Source organism: Eriocheir sinensis, chromosome 17, assembly GCF_024679095.1.
Source record: "Eriocheir sinensis breed Jianghai 21 chromosome 17, ASM2467909v1, whole genome shotgun sequence".
Classification (NCBI taxonomy): domain Eukaryota; kingdom Metazoa; phylum Arthropoda; class Malacostraca; order Decapoda; family Varunidae; genus Eriocheir; species Eriocheir sinensis.
Window position 1 is genome coordinate 7,198,102 of NC_066525.1, and position 20,626 is coordinate 7,218,727.

General features: G+C 43.5%; 1 protein-coding gene across 4 annotated transcripts in view; it reads right to left on the minus strand.

The window, feature by feature from the left end:
* LOC126999882 (uncharacterized) overlaps window positions 1-19,965 on the minus strand; it is a 104,085-nt gene extending 84,120 nt beyond the window's left edge. For 3 of the 4 annotated variants that reach the window (XM_050863002.1, XM_050863003.1, XM_050863001.1), the window contains exon 1: window positions 19,504-19,963. In XM_050863002.1, coding sequence (XP_050718959.1) covers window positions 19,504-19,582 — 79 coding nt within the window. In that variant the 5' untranslated portion in view covers window positions 19,583-19,963. Of the gene's footprint in view, window positions 1-19,503 lie in introns of all 4 variants that reach the window. The other variant, XM_050863004.1, reaches the window with a different exon arrangement.
* Between the last annotated feature and the right edge of the window lie 661 nt (window positions 19,966-20,626).

Consider the following 20,626-nt stretch of genomic DNA (forward strand, 5'->3'; position numbering starts at 1 on the left):
AAGACAAAGAGACAGATATAGATACATAGATTAATATAGATAGATTGATAGAACGAGGAAGAATATATTGATGGAGAAGACGGAAAATAAGAGACTGACAGATATAGATAGATAGATTAAAATAGGTAGATAGATTGGACGAGGGACAACATATCGATGGAGAAAACGGAAAATAAGAGACTGACAGATATACAAATAGATTAATAGATAAACAGACATTGACTGACAGAGAAATAAACAAACAAACATGTATTTTGACCACCCTCCCAAACATTAACGATATTACCAACTCGCTTCTTTTTTGAGTGTAAGAAGAGGGAGACCGGGGCCTAGAAATAGAAAATGATAATGATAATACTAATACTAAAATCAATACAAATCCTACTATTAATGAACTGAGTATGCAGAGAACGCAAAGGGAAATGCCAACAACAAGAAAATTATATTGTGTGTATGAGTCACCCTAAATTTGAACTTGAGTCATATATAAGGAAAATTTAGATAAAGAAAGACTAGAAAATGCATGACTTCACTCTGGGTATATCGAACAAAGGGGGGAGGGGGGGGGGGGGGGGGGCTCATGAAGTCACCTAAAGTACTATTTCACGTAACTCTTTTTGTAATAGTTGTATAATTTCACGTAACTCCTTTTGTAATAGTTGTATAATTTCACGTAACTTTTTGTAATAGTTGTATAAGTTCACGTAACTTTTTGTAATAGTTGTTTTCTAGATTGATAGTGAGTATTTTCCCACTAATAGTATCACAAACCCTTCACCACCTCCAACCTCACCTTGAATACATTTGAAAAGGAAAGCTGGACAAGACCGCATATAACTTCACTTCCTTTAACTTTTTTTTCTTCTGTAAATAAGTTGCTTTCCAGATGTACAGTGAATATTTACCATTGATAGTACCATGCAACCCCTCTCTCCCCACCTCAACCTTAGATACATTTAAAAGACCCGCTAGAAAAGAATATATATAGCTTCACATGGGGAAGAAAAGAGGAGGAAGGTTACAAGACTCAATGCGTTTATGCGAGTTTTTCCCGCCGCCTCTCAGTATACGATGTCAGCTGCACAATAATCAACGTTACTTAGCGGCGCCTAAACCCTACACTAACTCCATTAAGTATTTTGTTCTTGACGCTGATGATCACTTACCCTGGAATGTGGCGGGGAGGTATGTGTGTGTGTGTGTGTGTGTGTGTGTAAGATAGATAGAAAGATGAATAGATACATAGATAGATAGGTTGACAGACAGATAAATAGACATAGATATAGACAGGCAGATAGATAGATAGATAAATAGACAGCGAGAGAGAAGGAGAAATAAAGAGAGAAATCAGGCACTCAGCAGATAGGCTAATAGTTTGACTAACACACACACACACACACACACACACACACATGCAGAGATGTATGTATCGATAAAAAAGAGAAACGCAATATCCTTGACAACACATCGCTAGAATGACTAAAAGAGAAAAAATACCGCGAACAAGAAAATTATATTGTGTGTATGAGATTACAAAGCCTGCAAAATTTATCACTAGTTCCGACAGTATTCCACCCCAGCCATTGTTGTTGCTCCTCCGCCCAGGCTTGCCAGATTATCGTACTCAAAACATCGCAGTTATCAGTTCCAGGGCCCAAAACTTACCTACCCACACAGATAACGAAATTCCAGTTCAAGTTATCGTTAAAAACATTACATATTGGCGTTTGTTTGCGATAGCTGTGACTTAAAACCGGAAAATACGATGTGCTGAGTGTCTGAGTTCGATAATTTGGTAACCCTGCCTCCGCCCCTTCCCTTTCAAGTCTCTTCATCCTTCCCATTCCTCTAGTGTCGCCTCCCCTCTTATATCCTTTGCCTCACTCGTGTCCTGGTAGCATATACAATGGACTGGTTGACCGTCGATTTATTTTTCAGTAAGCATTCTATTTGAGTGATATATGCGTTCGATTTTCTTATGATGATGTTAAATTAACAATCCGAGGTAAATATTTGGAGACATAAGCCTTCAAGGTTGCATAAAAAGAGGTAGAGAGTAGGCCTTATGGCGGACCCTTGATGAGAATGGAAAGTTTGACATACATATAGAGAGAGACTGTGTTTAAATGACAAATATGTGCAAGGAAGTTTTAGTCATAAATTCTGAAGCTTATGTTATAGTATTTCCATCACGTTGAAGCTCACGGAATATTTTTTATCTTCTTTACCAGCACACTAAACATGACTTCTTCGATTGCCTGATATGTTTTTGTTCCTTTATCATTAAATAACTATATAACTGGCTGCTCTTCACTAACTAACGCCAGAGAAAAACTATTATGAATAAAGAAAGAACTGGGTATCACAATTTTTCTTTATATTTTCATTTTTATTATTTTCAACACTTTAGAAACTCATGCTAGAGAAAGTAATGTAAAATAAAAGCAATTGAAATATCTACGACGACTCTCTTATTATGAACACACCAACTGCGGCACATTAATCACGTTGATCAGTGTGTGTGTGCGTGTCTGTGTGTGTATATTTGCCTCCTGGGGTGGAACGTGAGTGTGACCAAGTGCTTTCCTCTGCAATGTGTCGCTACTTTCACATGATCGCCTCCTTCACACTTTCCTCCTTCGCGGTCAGTCAGTCAGTCATTCCGGCAGTCCACGGTCTCCCACGCCCTTCTCTTCTCCCCCTCCCCCCCCGTCCCCCTCCCCACCTCGGCAAGTCCTCGGCTCAACGACACTGATTAAGAACCACCGTCATTTCACCGGTAACGGATGTGGGATTTCTTGGTGGGGGTGGGGGGTGGGGGGGGGGAGTGAGTGCGTGAGTGAGTGAGTGGGTGAATGAATTAATGTGTGTGTCTTTGTGTGTGTGTGTGTGTGTGTGTGTGTGTGTGTGTGTGTGTGTGTGTGTGTGTGTGTGTGTGTGTGTGTGTGTGCGTGATCGTATTTTCAATTAACATGCTTTATCGTACATTGCTCTTTACTTTTTAATGTGGTCAATAAACAACGTCGCTTACTCTATAACTTACTGCATGTGCGTGTGTGTGTGTGTGTGTGTGTGTGTGTGTGAGTGTGTGTACCAGCCCAACCAACCGCATGTCACACCCTCAATCTCCACCTCAACACTACATTTCCATCCCTCCGAGGTGATGTGGTGGCGGTGACTGGCTGAAAAGGATCCAACCCCATGTCACGGTATTGTTCTTGGCTTCGGACCCGCCGCGGCTGGCTTCGCACGCAGGTGGAGGACATTCGAGACGGTGCAGCTGACCACAATGCCTTGCCAGCCTCATCTGGAGACGCCTTGGAAGGTAATGTAGCCAACCGCTTCTTTCGCAACACCTATACAAGCATTTACACAACACTATGATTACACCGTTTGCCTGAGTAGCATAGAACCTCAACCTTGACCCAGCGATATTATCTACTGTGTGGCATCAAGCATAAAAGAATAAGTAAGTAAACTCCCCATAAAAGAAATCAATACGCGACACACCTACACATTGTCAGACACTTAACCAATCTTACAAGTGCGGGGGCATATGTTAAGCTGCGCGTTGCCTGAAGTAGATGAAATAATAAATAAATAAATAGTCTCCTCACCTGATTTCCGTTTAAAAGGCCAACTAATGAGACGATTTTCAAGTTTATTACCATAGCTGAAGTTTGGAGGCCTGGAGCTGTCTAAGAAGTGAACGCTATGCAAGTAAGTTTGACCTCTCGTTTGGCCACTTTGTAATCTTTTTAGGAGCAGCAAGTAGTGGGGTTTTTTTTCATTATTGTTTTATTTTTTCATGCCCTTGAGCTGTCTCCTTTGCTGTAAAAAAAAGCTCGATATAAAAGAGTGATGGATAGAGGAGTAACAAGAGAAGGCAACCCACACAAGAATGATCAAGAACCGCCGTCACTCCATCGGTAACGGAAGAGCTTGAGTTTCACCTAATAGACTGACCTTTATTCTTTTCCTTTTTTTTTTTCCGGGTGTTGGTCTGCGTGGTGGTGTAACATTTCATAACAACTCCAAGTCTAGTGATTCACTCCCTTTGTGTTTGAAGCGTTCATGCGTTTTCTTTTCCTACACCCGAAATTGACCTCTCTTTTGGCCGCTGTTTACTTTTATCTTTTATGGGAGCGGCGAATAGCGAAAAAATGAAGGTGATACGCGCAAACCTACCAACACCCCACACACTCACACCTACACCACCCACCTATTCTACCCCCCCCCCCCCCCACACACACACACTGACCATGACAAATCGGAGCACTCTCAATACAGTTCGGTACCAGTATCGAGTGGAAGGAAAATGCTACACCGACTATTTCAGCTATTTAATGTTTCTTCTTTTTGCAGACACACGCCGCCTCCAGCCCCGCCGAGGAGTGAGTGAGTGTGTGTGTGTGTGTGTGTGTGTGTGTGTGTGTGTGTGTGTGTGTGTCCGAAGCCAAGGTGACGCAAACCACAACGACGAACAGACATGAAAGCAAACGAGAGAGAAAGGAGAAAAATAAATCAGACACAGACAGACAGACAGACCAGACCGACACAGCAGACATACAGAAAAGAAAAAGCTAGACAGAAAAAAAACAGAAAGAAATAGAAAAGACACAGAATAAAAAGATAGACAAACAAACAAAGATAAGTACGGTAGATAGATAGAGGGAGAGAGGGGTAAAAAAAAAAAAAAAAAAAACGGGATTAGTTAGTTTGACCCATATTTAGACAAACATCGGTCAACAGAGAACAAGAGACAGATAAAGAGAAAACAATATATACGGTATGAAAGTGTTACCTGTATTTAAACAAAGATAGGTAAGGGAAAAAAACAACAACACTTATACACTCTAAACATATTACCTACATTTATAACTCTTTTCACGGTACCAAGAGCTAAGTCACAACCAATCTACAAAACTGAAAATAATACAACCCAATAACCTGCTGTCCCCTAACACACAAGCCACACAACAAGCAAACATAGCTGGCGCCACTATAAAAAAAAAAGCCTGCGCCACGACGGGCTTGGGGTCGACAATCTGGCCCATGAAGAAAGACTACCGGCGCAATAGGCAGGGATGTAAAAATAATAATAATAATAATAATAATAATAATAATAATAATAATAATAATAATAATAATAATAATAATAATAATAATAATAATAAAGCCAGCAGCAGGAGGAGATTCACGTGTCCTCTCCTCGGCCCCCAGCCACAAGAATATAGGTCTGGGGGGAAACATTTGTGGCGGGGAAGCGCTGTCTTGAAATTACAGTCTGTCTCTCCAGGTCCGGGCTTTCCTTTGGCCTACACTCGCCCGACTATTGCCCCGAAACACGCCGAGGGAAGATTCTCCACATTATCTTTTTTTAGGTTGCTTTCTAAATACAAGTTCGCGTCTGGGTGAGTTTGCATATACCACAGAAGACAATAAAACATAAATGGCATAAAAAAACAGACACAGAAGAGACAGACAGACAAAAAAATATAATGAGATAGATATAGACAGATAGATAGATGAATATATGGAGATAAAAACACAGGCAGAGAAAGTAAAAAAAATATATATATACAGTCTTGTCTATTGCCCCGAAACATGCCGCAGATAGATTTTTCACATTTCGTATTTTTAGGTTGCTTTCTAAATACAACTTCGCGTATGGAGAGTTTGTTTGTGCACGGAGAGTTATGGTTACACGTGGCAAAGCTTCCTAAACTTACAATGTGGGAAGTGATCAATGGGTGTTTGGTTTTAATGGATGACGGAAAACAATAATATATCCTTTGGCGACTTCACACATAATTAACGAGACCTCAATAAACAAATAATTTTCAGTGAGGGGGCTGCGTTGATCCGGCCTAAAGTTTTGCAAAGTATATATCAACAACACTTGGGCAATAACGACTTACCCTGGAATTTATCAAAGGCAATGTGAGGCTTTGTTGTGAGATTTCCTTCAACACACCAAGCTTGCACAAACACGGGACTGGGAGGGGAGCACGTAGCTATATCATATTGAGTCTCCAGTGTTTTGCTAGTGAAGGGGACGGGGGGGTGATGGAATGGGGGTCAGGTGTCACTACCGAGGGCGGGCCACAGCTGGGCGGCGCTGGCGGGCGGCGGTCAACAGGCCATCGGCGGCGGCTGCGAGGCTGGGTCAGCTTACCTCCGCGGCGGTCTGGTTTGTTGCCCCATGATGCCTTGAGGCAGGTGTTCAGAAGCCACGTCATTTAGTGAAAGTGTACGTGATTAATCTTTCAAGTTTTTAAGCAAGTACTGGTAAAACTCTTCACCGCCTGACTAAAATATACTTATCAAGATGTTAACGCCTCACAGCCTCTGAAATTATATATGATTGTGGACTCGACAGACTTGCTACCCCCCGAAAATGACCTCCTCCCGATATTAACGTTACTTCTGGTCTTTATTTTTTTTTTCTTTTGTCGGAGCGAGCTTTTTCTGCTGCTCTTTCTGTTATTTTTCCCTTGAGCTGCCTCCCTTGCTGTTAAAAAAGACCAAGGTACCGTTTATAGACACTCATTCACCCTTGTTATTGACCCTTAGATTAAAAACGACTATAAACTCAAGAAACACACCGACTAAACAGAAGTAGGCAAAAGACAGGACCAGCATCGCGACCCACCGCCAACTACTGTAACAAGAGGAACACCGGTAAGCTTATGAGCAAGACAACGGCCTCCTCGTGGTCTGCTCCGGTCATCCTTGGCGGTGTTGTGGTCTGCCAAGATGCCGCGCAGGTTGAGTAACAGTTTGGGGAGCTTTGAGGTACTAAACGAATACTGGACTACACGAGGTCTATTGGACTGACATGGTAATTACTATGATAAGTGGAATTGATGATATGAGTTCTAAATGAGCGCCTAGCGGGCTTTTTTTCCCCCTTAATTTGATTTCTCTGCTGTAAAAAAAATGGAGTCTGGTTTCAGGGATATCTAGACGCATCAAAAAGTAATGATATGAAGCTATTATGGCGCATCCGTATCAGAACACCTCTCCTCCCGAAATTGACCTCTCTTTTGGCCACCTCTTTTGATTCTTTTTTTTAGGAGCAGCAAGTAGCGGGCTTTTTTTCTTATTATTGTTTCCTTTTTTTGTGCCCTTGAGCTGTCTCCTTTGTTGTAAAAAAAGAAAAAAATCAGTAGTAAATGTACTTTGCAATTATTCAGAGTCTTTTTATATTATTTTGAAGCATTTGATTAAGTCTTTGTATGCATAGTCGGCGAGGAGTAAGTGTGTAAGGGAGAGGGGATGGGAAGTGGGCCAGGAGACAAAGTTGCAACGCAGGACCCGTATCACTAACACCCACGTGACCCAACTCCCCGACGCTGCCGCCCGCCAACGCCCAGACAATACGACGAACTCCTTATCAAACCCACTCTTTTCCTTCCTCTATTCTCAAAACACACTGACTTGTAAGTAACCCCAACGCTCTGCTGCCTACATTCATACAATACAACGAACTCTTTATGAAACCCACTCTTTTCCTTCCTCTATTCTCAAAACACACTGACTAGTAAGTAACCCCAACGCTCTGCTGCCTACATTCATACAATACAACGAGCTCTTCATCAAACCCACTCTTTTCCTTCCTCTATTCTCAAAACACACTGACTTGTAAGTAACCCCAACGCTCTGCTGCCTACATCCATACAATACAACGAACTCTTTATGAAACCCACTCTTTTCCTTCCTCTGTTCTCTGTTTCCATTTCCTACTGCACCCAACCTATCATCCTACTGCACTCCTTGCATTCTATATATATCACCCTCTACTCCTTTACCATCACAAGCAAGGCGTACGTGTGCCTCTCCGTCGGCCGCTGCTTCCTGTCCTGAGTTTGCTGCACCCAACTCGATTATCATCCTACAAGTGCACATGTGACAACAAATATGTAGATGAGCCTCGCCCGTCATAGCTGGGAAACCGGAGCTACTGAAACTTTTTGCATAATATAAGCCGCTGTTGCTACCCACCTCCCCCCTTCTTACCCGTATTCAGCGTCCCCGCATGGACCTCAAACTTTTCATGGAACGACCTAGTTTGCGTGTGTGTTATCCTCACGACCCTGCTGCAAGACTCCTAAAGTGTCGACCCAGTAGGCATTAGGTAGACACCCGTATTTTGACAGCCCATGACTCACATCTTAAGCGCTGTGAATAAGCAACAGGACTATTATGTAATCATTTTCATCTACAGTAAGACTAAGTTTCTCGAGCTCGCTAAAAACTGTTCTTCATATATCTAAGTTTGAAGGTGTGAATCAGCGTTTAACTAGGATTCTATTGCTCACTGTAGATGTATTTAACAAACTAATTTTCTTATCCCAGCTTCGAAGGATTTAATTAATGGGAACGTTTGGTTTACAGCTTAGTTAATATTACGGCGTTTTTTGTTTTTTTTTCAATATTGTTTCCCTTTTTTTATGCTCTTGAACTGACTCCTTTGATGTAAAAAAAAAAAAAGACTTATGAGTGTGTTTATCTGACTGGTGATTACGAATGTTTGTTTTCGTTTAATAGCAAGGGAGGCAGCTCAAGGGCAATAAACAAACAAACAAACAAAAAACGCTAGACGCTGCTCCAACAAAGAAAACAGAACGAGGTGTGACGGTGAACAACTTAACTTTCATATCACTGAAACGAAACTAAAAGAAAACCAGATCAGCCAAACCGTGGATTTTCCGAATGGCAGACTTTACAAAACATCCCGCCAACTCTATACACACGGGGAAGGAGTCAGATCTCATGCATGCAGGCAAATCATAACAAACAAACGAGGCATTTTCAGAGCAAACACCCGGAAAATGACCCCCCGCCCCCCACACACACACACACCCCACGTAACACAATGCAAAGTAAACCAGTCGCCTCCTTGAAACCTAAACAGACGTATCTCGATTCCACAAGACGAGTCGGTCTGAACGGTACACAGAGGCGGGGACGGACCACCAGCCAGCAGGACCAAAGCAGGACCTCCCCCGCATGAAGGCTTGACGGCGGCGACTTGTGAAGGGGGTCAGGGAGGTGGTGTTTACATATTTGCCCTTGTACACACACACACACACACACACACACACACACACACACACACACACACACACACACGGGGAGGAAAGGGGGGGTGATGGGCAGTGAGGGGCGCCTATAAACAGCGGTGGACGTTCATAATCAGCGGTCGAGAAGGGACAACCAGCCACTGCTCAAGAAGTAAACACGGTGACGGAGGGATGATGGTCAAGGGCACGACACATATAGCCTTCCTGATGATGATGATGATGATGATGATGGAAAGGAAGTTATTGCTGTTATTATATTCAGATGTATAGGAAATTAAAGACCAATCATAACTGTACACAAAAATATTAACGCACTTGTAATAAAATGTCACAGGTACTTTTCCTTAACTATCCTTATTTATTCATTCATTTATTTATCTATCCATGTACTTTTTTTGTTTTAATATGTATTTGAGAGAGAGAAAAAACAGAGAAAAAGGGAACGAGGCTGCGATGCGGGGTGAATATACAGAGATCAGGGGTCAGAGGAAGAAGGGTAGGGACGCATCTTCACGACCTCCCTCCTTATAGTGTGACCTCGAGTCCGTCTCATGTGAGGAAGGAAAACAGAAAGGCAGAAAGAGAGCAAGACAGTTCAGTTCAGGTCAAGGGGAGATAAACCTTGCAAACGTCTCCTCTTTGTGTGTTTTTTTTTCCTTGCCTTTTCCTGAACCGTCGTTGATCGATTATTCTCTCTCCTTTTCCAGAACTCGTTTATCGTATAACTAATTTCATCCTTCTTTATGCCTTGTCCAAAAAAGTGTGACTCTCTTTTGGCTACTCTTTACTTTTATCTTTTATAGGAGCGGCGAGTAGCAGGCTTTTTTTTGTACTCTTTTTATTGCCCTTGACCCGTGTCCTCTGATGTAAAAAAAAGAAGAAAAAAATCGTCATGGTGCCTCAACTACAGGGGTTATATGGCCTTGATACACCCCCTAAAAATGTCACTATTCAGCTCTCCCGGGGTGGATGCTTGAATTGGGTAGCTGGGAGTTCGTTTGGGGTTAGGGCAAGATGCTGAATGGGGTGGGTGCAAGAGGTAGGAGACGGCGGTGAATGGGGTTAGTGTATACGGCAGACGAGCCTGCTGTGTATAGGGTTGAGTGTACAGAGCGGCTTCAGGGTCTTGTGGAAGGAGGATACTACGAGGTCAGGGGTATCATGTGGCAGGTCAGAGGTCAGAAGGGAGTCCGCTTTAGGGTGAGGGGAAAGGAGGTGCCGAGTGTGGGGGGGGAAGAGGGGGGAGTGACCACAGCAATTTGGCTCTTTACGGTGGAGGAAAGTGAGTCTCCTCTCGCCCTTTGCTCTCGCCTCCTCTCGCTTGGTTGAGTCCACTTTGGGTCATCAGGAAGTCTAACCCCCCGCCGCGCCCCCTTGTTTGTGAGGAGTCTCCAAGGTCCCTTTGAGCCGCCCGCCACTCAGACGATATGTTTACTCTCACAACAGGAGCGTTTGTGTCAAGAATTGGAGTAATCAGGAAATTCTTTTGATGATTAGGATATCCATGTAAGAGCAATTTTAATGGTAATAATAATAATAATGAGATAAGGAATAAGAAGAATAAGAATAAGAATTAGAAGAATAGGTAAAAGAAGATGATGGAGAAGAAGAAGAAGAAGAAGAAGAGGAAGAAGAAGAAGAAGATGAAGAAGAAAAAGAAGAAGAGAAAAAGGCAAAAGAAGAAGAAGAAGAAGAAAAGAAAAAAAGAAAAAGAAGCAGAAGAAGAAGAAGAAGAAGAAAAAGAGGAATAACAATAGTGATGATCATAATAATAAAATCAATACAACAACAACAACAACAACAACATACCGTTATTATCATGATCACTATACTATTACTTTTATCATCATTATTACTATTTTCATTATCATTATCATTAACACCATCATCGTTCTAATAATTTTCCCAGGTCCACACTTAAGTCAGTCCCTCAGGCCACGTCTAACGCCCTGGGTAGATCAAAGCCATGAGGGATCTTTTTTTCACGCCGTCCTCCCGCCAGCACCACCTCACGCCGGGCAGAACGTGTTTACATCCCGCACACTCCCGCAGCGGCCACGACAGAACTCTCACCGTCAGGTACCGAGAATCCACCTGACGCAAATTGCTCCAGGAAGCGGAAAAATCAACCCACTGTGAGCGACACCAGTTTATCTCTTCCGTGACGTCGGCGTGGGGCTAAGTGGGCGTCAGGTGGCGTCATAGTGCCTGCCTTTGTGCCGCTGTCGGTGCCAAGCGGCATCCCTGGGGTCTCAAGGTGAATGGGGTGGCCTGTGGAGTATGATCCCTGTGGAGGCCTCGCCAGGACACGGAAGCCACCCAGTGTAGGCTACTCGTGTGGGGCGGCGGGGGGGGGACCTAGGCCTCTACCATTAATTAACGGGCTTGTAAAGGCGGGACGGAAATGACGCCGCTATACAACGTCCCAAATGCGAATAATAATAGTGATGATCATAATAATAAAATCAATATAACAACAACAATACATATCGTTATTATCACTACATCATTACGTACTTTCATCATTATTATTACTATTTTTATTATCATTATCATTATCATCATGACGCGTTGGACAATCGGGCAACTCAATAATTTATTCCCTCTAAACGACTCCAACAATAACACAATATGCCACTTAGGTGAACGGACGATCCTACAGCCACACCCCCTGCACAAGGATGGGCATTCAGTCCCCGCCTGAAGTACTGCCTCGGCGACCCTCCCTGCCCCTCCACCACCCAGCTCCATGCCCGCCCCCAGCCCCGACAGACACCCCGCCACCAGCTCCGCCTCCCCTCCCCGCCAGCCCCGTCATCTCATTTGCATATTCATGTCATAAAGTACGTCCGGTGTGTTGAAAATTGTGCGATTATATACTTGAGTTTTATTTACCCTAGACGTGTATTCGCATGATAACAGTGTGCGAGCGTCTCAAGTCATGCGTTTTATTAAGGGGTGAGAGAGAGAGAGAGAGAGAGAGAGAGAGAGAGAGAGAGAGAGAGAGAGAGAGAGAGTGTGTGTGTGTGTGTGTGTGTGTGTGTGTGTGTGTGTGTGTGTGTGTGTGTGTGTGTGTGTGTGTGTTTAATCCTTGGGTAGTTCTAGGGGGTGTTGGATCTACTATAAAAAGAAAGAAAAAAAAAAAAAAAACAGTACATCTCTGCAACGAAAGAAGGTGGTCGACGTATTTCACTGGTTGGCAGCACTGCGCCTTACAACTGCAGGCATTCAGGAGTCTATTGCACTCTTACGCCGCTTTTGTGAAGGATTATATCGAGGACATTCTCATCAACTCATATCATCTAGTCAAGAGGAGGGATCAATCTTTCTTTGAGTGTTTTTTTTTTTTTTTTATGGCACAAGAGAAGAAGGGTCAAACTACCACCAGGATCATAAAACTACCCCTGGAAAGGCCTACAGCTCCTACGAAAGCCATGTCAAATATGTGAACTTGGGCGACGAAATGTTTTAAAATACGACCCCATTATCACTCTCCTGCTGTCGGCGCATCCTCAGCAGCATCCCAACAAAATCTCATTCCTGCATCTTCTCCTCATCCCCCGCTATACATTTTTTTTTTTTTACAGCAGAGGAGACAGTGCAAGGGCGTAAAAAAAAAAGAAAACAACAATGAAAAAAAAAAAGCCCGCTATCTACTGCTCCTAAATAGAGTAGAGTGGCCCCATTGATGCTCTTTCATGGTTCTGAGTAACAATAATAATATCTACCAGGCGCTGTCACACTTTCTCCGCTTCTCATACTTATTCTCCCCTTTCGTCATATTGCCACCATTTCATCGTTTCCCAATCATTTTTCTTTTTCCACCATTACTGTAATCATATCTTCGCCTGCTCCGACTTTCCTTCCTTCCCTCACCTCCGTCATATCGCCACCATTTCTTCCTTTCCCAATTCTTTTTTCGTTCCCCATTACTGTAATCATATATCTTCGCCTGCTCCAGATTTCCTTCCTTCCCTCACCTCCGTCATATCGCCACCATTTCTTCCTTTCCCAATCATTTTCTTTTTCCACTATTACTGTAATCATATATCTTCGCCTGCTCCAGATTTCCTTCCTTTCCTCACCTCCGTCATATCGCCACCATTTCTTCCTTTCCCAATCATTTTCTTTTTCCACTATTACTGTAATCATATATCTTCGCCTGCTCCGACTTTCCTTCCTTCCCTCACCTCCGTCATATCGCCACCATTTCTTCCTTTCCCAATCATTTTCTTTTTCCACTATTACTGTAATCATATATCTTCGCCTGCTCCGACTTTCCTTCCTTCCCTCACTTCCGCCATGACGCGACCAGTTCTTGTTACTAATTTTCTTCCTCTGTTCTATTACTCTACCATTTTGTTCTTCTCCACTCTTCCTTTCTCTGTTTACGTCGTTACTTATCTCTGGGCCGTTCTCTGCTTCTCCAGTCTTCCTTACTGTGTTTAGTTGTCTTCCTCCTTCACCTCAGTTATCGCTGCACCATTTGTAACTTCTCCAAACTCTCTTCCTCCTTCTATTTAGTTATCATCCCACCATTTCTTACTTCTTCCGTCTTCCTCCCTCGCTCTGGTTATCGCAGCACTCTTTTCGTCTTCCCTGCGCTCCGCCATTACTACAATCACGCCGAGGGGGGGCGTGGGAAGGGCGAGGCAGCTGGCGGCCACGGACCCTTTCACCAGGCTGGTCAGCGGCCGCCAAACCTGCTCCGCCGCTCCCCACGCACGCCTGCTTGTGTGGAAGCTTGTCCACCTCTCAAGCTACCGAGGGTGTGAAGTCCCACAGGGGCACACCTGATACTAAAAATTTCATCTCCATGCAGTTCAAGGAATGGCGTGCGAGACAGAATGACCGATTACATACCGGCACGGATTTACTGCTCCACATTCCAGCACGAAAACCACGCACACTTTGTGTCAGTCCGAGGACACGGTCATCTGGAAGACCAAGGTTCGAGTCCTGCCGCAACCCAACTACATCCAAGTGGTGTAAGGTTACCCACATACTGTCAAGATCACCAATTCATGCAGACGACAGCAGTTTTGGTATTGAGAAGCACAAGGGATATATATTACATTACATATATTACAGTTAATACTTCAAATAAAATTCCTTTCCGCTACTAACGGTCTGGGGCCGACTACGTAATCCCCACAAGAAAGCCAACCAACAGGTACTATGGGCTGTATATGAGGAAGGAGCAAGACGGTGATCCTTTTTAAAACACCTGGGAACGGCAGAGATTCTAATGGCAGGCTAGAGTTCTTTTACTGCTGCCCCTGGTACCTCCATTCGTCCCACACTTACGTCCAAACACACGATGGAAAAGATAACCCATGTGCGCTGTATGACAACTCTGTTCTGTGTTCTTCTCAAATAAATTGTCTTCATAAAAGTCTTGAAAATTCACTGACATTTAGGAGGAAATAAAAAATCTTAGAAGTCTTTCATCTTCTCGAAACACGAAATCCAGCTATAATGCTAAAAACGTATGTGTATTTTATGATAACTGTTCAATGCCCCTTTCTAAACAACCCTCAGCTTCATAAGAATATTGAAAAACCGCTGATATTACGAATAAATGAAGAGATACGGACATACCTTTTCTGGCAATGAACTCAAGCTATTGCGACAGTAAGGTATGTGCGTCTAGCGACAACTCTTCACGGTTCCTTCCAAATGATCTCTCGTATTCATAAAATGTCTTGAAAATCTTAAGTTATCACCCCCACCATTTCTTTCTTCCTCCGTCTTCTCCCTCGCTCTGGTTATCCCTGCACTCAATTACATATATTTGCGAGAAACAAACAAACAACAACAACAAAAAACTTGTCTTCCACCTACTCTGACAGCGAACTCTACAGCTATTACGCGACCTTTTTCGTTTATTTTCACCGTGGCACACTAATGGATGACACACATTGTTCTCGCTGCAGCCTGACCTTGCGCGTTCCCGGCGGCGGCGTGGCGGTGCCTGCGAGCGGCTCTGCCCTTGACGCAAAGAGACACGACTCACCCATCAATCTTGTTCAAGCGATTCGATAAGGAATGTCCCGACCCTCAGCAGAACAATAAAACTCTCTCTCTCTCTCTCTCTCTCTCTCTCTCTCTCTCTCTCTCTCTCTCTCTCTCTCTCTCTCTCTCTCTCTCTCTCTCTCTCTCTCTCTCTCTGTATGTGGTCATTTTACATCGTTTTCCTACTAATCTCTAAATCTAATGGTATTCCACTATATAAATATGGAATTAGTCTATTTATACAACAGGAACTTGTATTTCTAAAGATGTATTCTCTCTCTCTCTCTCTCTCTCTCTCTCTCTCTCTCTCTCTCTCTCTCTCTCTCTCTCTCTCTCTCTCTCTCTCTCTCTCTCCACACTGCAAAAGACGAAAATAATGTTGTTTTGGTCTACGTGAAGTGAATCAAAGTCGGACGATTAGGAAGATTTGTGGCGATGCTTGACACGATGTATTGTATTTTATTATGCATGTGATGGCGCAAAAATGTGTCTGTCTGGATATTTACCTTCCAATCTGTCTGTCTGTCGGTCGGTCGGTAGGTCTCTCTCTCTCTCTCTCTCTCTCTCTCTCTCTCTCTCTCTCTCTCTCTCTCTCTCTCTCTCTCTCTCTCTCTCTCTCTCTCTCTCTCTCGCTCTCGCTCCATTTAATTTACCTAAGGAAGCAAGCACTCAACGATTTCTCACCTTGATCAGTTTTTACATTCGTTTTTACATTTATTTGACATTACAATTTACATCCACTTTTACTTTACATCAGTTTTTGTATATTCGCCTTTGTTGCTAAGACCTTCCAATCCCAGCCTTTGCCTCTCGTGCACAGTAACTACAAGCAAGAAGTAGACCCGGCTCACTATCTTCTTCTCCTCTCAGCTCGATTCATTTGGAAGCGTAGTACCTTATCTAGCATGTATCTACAGTGTGGCGTTCTGATGTGGAGGCAGGGATATAATTACACAGTTCTTGCTTGTTCACATCCACCACAATATCAAGAAACTGCCACTCTTCTCTATTTTATTTTATGGGAGCAGTGTTAGTGGGCCTTTTTGTTATTTATTTATTTTTGGTCTTGAGTTGCTTCCTTTACTGTAAAACCAAAAATACCACGACATCTGTAGTTAAAAAATGAACCCGGCAGCTCCTTACGTGACTTTTCCTCAATACAGCGTCTTCAAAGGGCAGTACCCACGCTCTTAATTACTACACAGGTTTAGTTTAGAGCCACGAATGATCCTATAGTACATACACATTCGCTTATCTCCAAAAATCGAAAAGGAGAGTGAATCTGTGTCCTTGAAAATCTGTGTAAAAATGAACTAGGGGTGTGGTACCTGCGGAGGAAAGTGACAGTGGAAATGGAAGGGGTGAAAGGTCGACACGAGGATGAAAACACAGGCAAAGAGTAGATTGGTGAAAGGGGGTGCAGGGGAGAGTGTAAGGGAGGGGAAGGGGTGAGGGGGTAAAGGGGGTGAGGGGGGCCTTTAGTACCCTGTCTCCACCCAACTTCACTTTCCTCCGGCGGTAGACTTGCATTTTCAGCTCCAATTAGCCAGATGGTAATAGATAATGACCCAACGACAGCAGTGAAACGAGCCCTTTAAGCGAACAAAAGCGACTGTCATTACGCCAAGGTGACCCGTGAGTGCTTGTCGTGAGGTGAGAAACTACTTTGTCTTTGTTTGGAAAGACACAATTAAGTTTTATATTGTACGAAGAATCGGGGCTTTAAATTTAGGTTGCATAAGACTTAGTGTAGGAACCTAAACTAAATACGAATATTTGAATCTTTTTGATGGAGTTCTTTCTTTTTATTTTGTATTTATGAATGTGCTGCCTATTATACTGGTTATCGTTGACGAGTGTGCTGGCTGTTACTATATTCCTACAAAAATAAATTATGAATGACAGACTTCTTTTCATCTCTTTTAGAATACGTATCTTGTTATGTAGCTTTGCATCTAACATTCCCCGAAGCCTTGGAGAGAGATCATTTTTTTCCACGATGAAAGGGACATCAGTTATGACTTTAAACAGCAATATTGTATTTTTTTCCTCCCAAAATTACAGCAATGACAAAATGTAACCAAAGACTACTAAAACAAACGCAGTACCATACAAACGAGATTTCAGCATCCGGTCGAGGTGCGTTATCTCTACAGGAAGCTAAAAAAAAAAAAAAAAGTGCAAGGAAAAGTTTGAACCCCTTCCTCTCTAGATAAATGATTAAGTTCTGCAGCGGTAAAAACAAAAATAAAACAAAATAAACAGCAGTAGAATGTCAAACGCCTTGCTTCCTAGACCTCTCTCTCTCTCTCTCTCTCTCTCTCTCTCTCTCTCTCTCTCTCTCTCTCTCTCTCTCTCTCTCTCTCTCTCTCTCTCTACACAAACAAATTCGCCAACCTCAAAAAAAACAGTAAGGGGAAAAACAAGACTCGGGCGTTTACAGATGAGCCAGATTGATAGGAGAGAGTGTGGTTGGTTACTAGGGAGAGCACTGTTGACGGTCCTCTGATTGGTTGAATTTAGGGAGTGTATTGATAAAAAAAGGAAATAAGTAAGGTGAGTAAAGTAGCGAAGTAAATAGTAGTAGTAATAGTAGAGGTGGTAGTAGTGGTGGTGGTGGTAGTAGCTGTAGTAGTAGTAGAAATAGGAGTAATAAGAATAAGAATCAAAAGAAAAAAAGTAGAGGAAGAAGAAAAAAGAGAAAGAAGAAGAAAGAAGAAAACGAAGACGACGATGAAGAAGGAGGAAGACGAGGACGCAAAAGAAGAAGAGGAAGAAGACGAGGACGAAGAAGAACAACAACAACAAAAAAAAACATATAACATCCAGGTAGGTATATATATTTTTTTAAGAGTTCACTACAGTTCACATTCCTTAAAGGAGGATAAAAAAAAATATATATATATATATAAAAAACGTTGCTTAACACTCTATAGAAACACTCTTCTACGTAAATCTTGTCCCAGGGCGGCATAACTTCCACTTACATACTAAATCTACTTATGATGACTCCGCTATAAGGCCTTTTCTTTAAGCAGACGCGTATATTTCCCCGCGTCTTCTACAGTATAACACTCCTTTCTACTCAACTTATTTTTACTACTGCTATTTACTTCCCTATTTTATTCATGTTATCTATTTCCGCGTCTTCTAAAGCATAAGCCTTCTTTTTTGGGCCAGCCTGTAATTTCCCAGCGTCTTCCACAGTATAGCTTATTTTTAGTCAGCCGCTCGTTTCCTCACGTCTTCCACCGTAGCAAAGGGAGCAACGTATAATAGTTCCCAGTTAATGACGCGGGTTTACCCACTAAGTGTCTCCGCGGTGATTACACGACCACAGCCACGTCGTCGTAAACATTGCTCTCCGATAATTGAGTTCAAGAGCGCTTGCCTGTCAGACTTTAGCAGTAGTAATGTTTGGCAATGTAGGGCGCTCAGCCATACGCAGACTCGTAAGATAATTGAACCGTTACACAACATGCTGTCCCATTAGATAATTATAATATGCGCTTCAGACAATAGTTGATTATTCACACATCCGATTCATTTTCCAGTAGCTACATTTTTCCTGATGAGTACTAAAGGGAGTGGTGCGTACGAATTGGCCAGCATATGTACTCTGTGCGCTAACAATGAACCCTCCGCAAGGATGACTATGTGACGATTATAAATTATGCAGTGTACTTTTGCCTCAGATCCATCATTTGAAATCTGCTGGGCGTCATTTCTTTTTTGTTTATTTACGACAGCTTTGTGAGATGTAGAACGATGTGCTTGGCTGCCATCCCCTCTTCCTTCCCTCTCCTCTATTTCCCCTTCCCCCTCCTCTCGTCCCCCTCCCCCCCGCATCGAGGGCACGGCGACGAGGTGGTGGGCGTCGCTCACATTCTTCCTGCGTTGTCGTGGCGGGGTGTGCAACGCTGCGCTTCCGAGACATTTTTCCTCTACCTATGAATACATTTCCCCCGCGAGCCTTACACAAACGGCGAGGAAAATCCTTTACAAAATACCGACAAACACAAACGGCAATCAATAACTTTAGAATTACTTCCGTTTGAAAATAATGGGATGATTGATAAAGGCGACTTTTTGTGTGGACCTCCCCGTTCCCCGGAAAAAAAGGGAATTACCGTTTGACGGGGGTGTACTATTATCTATTGTTGCATAATAGGCCTCATAATAGGCCTCACACAGATGACTGACAACAGCTCCATGTATTGGGGTTGCTGCAGACGTCACTGGACAGAATTCCTCCTCCCTTCATGGTTACGCTAACGCACTTAACATACTTGATCTCCGAATGAACTTCGTTGTCCCAGCTATTTTTTTGGAGAGACAATCAGACAACTCGTATCAACACATGGTAAAATGGTCATAAGTGTCAGCATGTACAACCCACCTGTGGTCACAGAGACGAGGACGAGGGCCATCACCGCGAGGCGCCCCACGGCGCCACACACGGCAGCCATGGCGTGCATGGGTGTCCACTGGGTTCGTGCGTGTCACCCACTCTCGCAGCAGGGGCGCCGCGCCTCACATGACAGTCTCAGGCAGATCCTTCTTGATGCCGCCCACTTGATTTAACACTTGACACAAGAAGAGTCGAATTTCTATATTTTTCCACCCAAGTTTTATTGAACAACAAACAAACTGTTCACTTGGCAGTTGTTCACTTTTCGTCAGTCCACTTGTTCCGTAATATCCACCAGCGCCTCTCAGCTGGAGAGGTTAAGGAAGCAGAATTTGTCAAGCCACGTATTACACCCGCTGTAACTATGGCCGCCACGAACTGCTGAGTTGCACGCGCCCGCGCTATACGTCTCTCGACGCCGACAGTTGTTTGTCGACTGGCAGGCAGCGACGGGACTCGCGCGCGAGGGAGGGTCGCTGAGCCACCCCTGACCTTAGCTGCCAGATCGTCACTTTCATTCTATTTCCTGCGGGCGTATATGGTGGGCATGTGAGGGAAGCTGCTGCCTCCCTGTCTTGGCGAGGCACAGTAAACACGACAATTTTTTGGATGATTGCAGTCACCATGTATTTTCATGCGTATGTGTGTGAGTTGCTCGTCTATTCAGTCAGCGGTAAGTGCGGGCGGAGAGCAGGTAGAGAGACAGGCGCAACTTTTATTTCCATTCCTTTCCTTCCTTCTGTTTCCATTGGAACATCGATGAATCCTCATCCATTTGCGGAATTTATTATTTTTTAATCACCGCCCTCTCCATCTATCCGTCTACCCACCTCTCTTGCAAACAATGACCATTTGTCCGGGTCCAGGCATGCACGGTCCTCTGAAACACGTGGGTAACACATTCACCTCAGGACGCCAACTACAGTGCCTCGCCTGACTCGCTTCTGGATGCATTCGTCTGTAAGCAAAATTTGAAGGGAAACTACGTCCTTTAAGACCTGCCATTACAAGCCATCGGCAAGATACCTCCTAATCTGTCTGGCATCACCACATCCACACCCACACCCAGCACGCCACCCGCTGTCCCCGCATTCCTCTTATACCATGTCTG